Source organism: Arachis ipaensis, chromosome B09 (genome assembly GCF_000816755.2).
Source record: "Arachis ipaensis cultivar K30076 chromosome B09, Araip1.1, whole genome shotgun sequence".
In the NCBI taxonomy this organism is placed as follows: domain Eukaryota; kingdom Viridiplantae; phylum Streptophyta; class Magnoliopsida; order Fabales; family Fabaceae; genus Arachis; species Arachis ipaensis.
Window position 1 is genome coordinate 15,554,611 of NC_029793.2, and position 4,030 is coordinate 15,558,640.

Below are 4,030 nucleotides of genomic sequence, written 5' to 3' on the forward strand. Positions count from 1 at the left end.
ACGTATTTTTCTATTTTTCTATAATCGATTTGAGCTATGTTAAATAATTTTTTTCGTGCATAATGTCAACAACCTTTGCACACATAAGGATTTATATTTTGCTTATAGATTCTGACGGCATAGTCAAGCCGGCAAGATTAAGCGTGAGGGAGGCTATGGAACGGCCTAACGGTAGAAGGATCGTGCTGAGATTCAACAACGAAATGCAGCCAATTGGAGACGAGGCTGGACTGCTGAGTGGGGTGCTTGGTCTGCTTGGATCTGACTACGCAAAATTTCTTATCGGTAAGGAAAGTTGGCACAAGGTTACCACTAAAAACAAGGTGTATAACGAATGTGTGAAGGTAAAGATTTAAATCCCCTTTGTAACAAATCTGCTTATTGTTCAATTATTGACAAATTGTATTATGAAATATATGTGCAGTAAAATTTTCAAATCTGCTTCAATTTAAATCCCTTTGTAAAGATTTAAATTCCCTTTGTAACAAATTTCTTTTATTAACAAATCTGCTTATTGTTCATTTATATGTGCAGCAAATTTTTCATTTTGACGAAGATAGTGAAGGTAGTATCAAGAAATATAATTTGAAAAGCATGGGAAGGTCTTGGAAGGAAACAAGGCTGAGGTTGTATAATGCCTTCTACGAGCCAACATTCACATTTGAGCAGAATATCGAGCACCGTCTGCCAGGAATTGATCGAGAGCATTGGAGAGAGTTCCTAGAATATCGCGCCAAACCTGAGACGAAGGTAATCCAGTATACCATTGGTATAATGTGCTGTATTTTATGTAGCATTAAGTGCTATTAAATCAGTATCTAATTGTGACTTTAATTTGGCATTTATGGACCAATAGGAGAAATGCAAGAAGAACACGACTAATCGATCAAAATAAGTATATACCCACACTGGCGGTTCAAAAAGCTTCGCACGGCGGATGGAAGAAGAGGTACTCCACTTGTTATTCACTGTTTGGACTATCTATATGACTTAATTTTACTTGATTGTGTGGAATACGGTAATGGCGTAAATGTTGTTGTTACAGTCTGAAGAACAAGGAAGAAGACTTGGTAGAGGAGAGCTATGGATAAAAGTGCACAAGAAAAATGATGGCTCCTATATGAATGAGGAAGCAAGGGCAATTGGTGTAAGTACTACTTCTCATAAATTTTCGGTAAAATTATGTTTTCAAATACATTAATAGTTTAGTTCTCTATTATATTTTGTTCTGTTTTTCTTTGCTGAATGGTTTGGACTTGGGTTGGAAACAGCAAGAAGGTATTGAAAGATGAGTTTTTATCAATCCTACTTCAAAATGGACCAACGGAAAATTTTTTTTCCAACGCTGGTTTCTTTTATTAAGTTTGCTATTTTACCTCAGTTATTTCTAGAGAGTTTAAACTTCTATGTAATTTAGAGACAGTTAGGTTTAAATTGAAATAAATCAATTTAAGTTATTCCTTATTTCTTTTTATAGTGTTAGCAACATCCTATGTGACGTGCGTTATTTTGGTTGTTTTACATAAATTACTTTCGAACCATATATCTTTCTCTCATATTTGACTGAGTTTTTATTGACATAGACCGATAAATGCTATGATTGTATTTGCTAATTTGTGTCTGTAGGAAAGAATTGAGGAGATTGAGCAACAGGATGAATCTTCTAGAGTGTTGTCTCAAAATGACTCCATTGCTCAGGTTTTTGGTAAAGAGAAACCGGGTAGAGTACGTGGTGTGGGTTTCGGTCCGACTCCTACCCAACTCTTCGGTTCGAATTCACGTGCGCCAAGCAACAGAGTCGAAGAAGAGGAGACCCAGAGGAAGTTGTGTGCACTGGAGGCAGAATTGGAAAGCGAGAAGTTGAAGAGGAAGGCGATGGAAGACGAGGCAGCAGCATATAAGAAAAAGATGCAGGCGATGGAGAGAGCTCTGATTTATCTTTTTCAAAGGCAGGGTGAGGAGCTGCCGGGAGACATCGCTGTAGGGATGAGTTCCGTGGAATGAAAGAGTGAACAATAATAGTAGGATTAGATAGTGTTTGGATCGAATCAAGTATTTTTTTTTTTTAAATTAGACTATGCAACTCTTTGCAAGAGATTTGTACTCTTCATATTTTTATGAAAATATTATTTTGGCTTGCAGATAATTTATTTGTTTTTTGTACAATTTTACATTCTAAGGTCTAAAATATATTAACACTTAAGATATTATAAAAATCTAAAAAGCCACAAAAAGAAAACAAAATAGTTCTGATATTAAAAATGACACGATTTTTTTAATAAAAATTCAATTTTCCTGTTTTTTAATAATTCTTAATTTTGCGGCGGTTTAGAACAGCCGGAAAATCGAGCAAAGTAATTGGAAAATTTGCAAAGATTGCGGCGGTTACAAACCGCCGGAGAATGTTTCGGAAAAACTGGACCGTTTTGTGGCGGCTCTAAAAACGCCGCAAAACCTGTACACACTAATATAGTATGCATAAGATGTGTTCCTAAGTTAACAAAATTTTTTTTAGGGTTAAGTATGATTTTGGTCCTCAACGTAGAGGCCGAAAATCAATTTTGTTCTCGACCTTTTTTTTGCTATAAAATGGTCCTCCAAAGTTTCAGTTTGTTTTAAAATCGTTTTTCGGACGAAAATACCCCTCCCTCCTTTCTTCTTCCTCAACACCCCTCTTCTTCCTCAACATTAACCAGAAGTAGAAGCAGATGCACAAATGTAGAAACAAAAGCAGGCAACAATGGATAACAATCAGCAGAACAACAACAACAGTAACAATGGATAATGGAATTAGAGCAACATCAAAAACAAAACCAAAAGTAGAGACAAAAACAGAAGCAACAGAAACAGAAGCAACCAAAGCATCAATAACAATAATGGAATAAAAGAAATAAACAGAAGCTACCAGAAGCATCAACAACAACAACAACAATAGAATCCTTTAAATCTGAAAAATTAAAGAAAAAAGAATAACAAATTGAAACAAAGGGAAAGGGTTGTGGCGGTGGTGGTGGAGGAGGGGTTGCGGTGGTGAACGACGATGTGGAGGAGGAGGAGGGGTTGCGGCGCTGTGGAGGGCTTCGTTCCTCTCTTCTCTTTCTCTCTCCCTCTACTCTCTCCTCTCTTGCTATTAGTGTAGGAAGCAGTGGCGGATCACAGGCGGCAGGATGGCGGTGCAGCGGTGCGGCGTATGGCAGTGCGGCGGTGCGGCTTCCTTTCCCCCTTCTTCCCTTCCCTCCCCCCACCCCCCCCTTCCGATCACAGGCGGTGGTGCGGCGGTGCGATGGTACGGCGGTGCGGTCTTCCCTCCCTTCTCCCCCGGATTCTCTTTCTTTCCCCCCTCTCTTTCTCGCTCCCCCTCCCCTGATTCTCTTTCTGCCTCAGTCCCTCTGATGCCTTTCTTTCTTTCTTTTTTTATTTTATTTTATAATTTTTTAATGAAGAGTAATTTGGCAATTAAAAAAATAAAATTGGTAAAAAAGACGATTTTAAAATAAACTGAAACTTTAGGGATTATTTTGTAGCAAAAAAAAAAGTCGAGGACGAAATCGATTTTCGTCCTTTACATTGGGACCAAAATCATACTTAACCCTTTTTTTTATTATAGATAATTATACGATATAGAGCTTAATTTATACAGATATAAAGAAATTCCGTAAAATGTAACTTGAGTTTGACACGTAGCTTCTGTGATGATAGAGATTTATAATTGTTGTCAGTGAGAAACAAAAATATCGCAAATAACTGATACAATGGGATGGCTCAACTAGTGAACCGCACTGTCCATAAGAATGTAGAACGGAACGCTTTAAGGAAGGATACCAGTGTGCTTATGGGACTTGTTGAATATGAGTTTGGATTTTGAAAAAGATGAACCTTGATTTTTTTTTTTTTTTTTACGTTTGTCTGTTTTTGGACCCGTAAATTTTTTTTTATAGATAGATTATAGAGTAATAATGCGAACCATTTTATTAAATTATAACTTACAAGAATAATGTGAAGCCGGACAATAATAATAATAACAATAATA

General features: G+C 36.9%; 1 protein-coding gene across 1 annotated transcript; it reads left to right on the forward strand.

The window, feature by feature from the left end:
- Nucleotides 1,077-2,045, forward strand: LOC110267187. Its single transcript, XM_021112347.1, has 2 exons — nucleotides 1,077-1,147; nucleotides 1,627-2,045. Exons 1-2 carry the CDS (start codon nucleotides 1,121-1,123, stop codon nucleotides 2,002-2,004), a joined length of 405 nt encoding a protein of 134 aa, XP_020968006.1. The 5' UTR covers nucleotides 1,077-1,120; the 3' UTR covers nucleotides 2,005-2,045.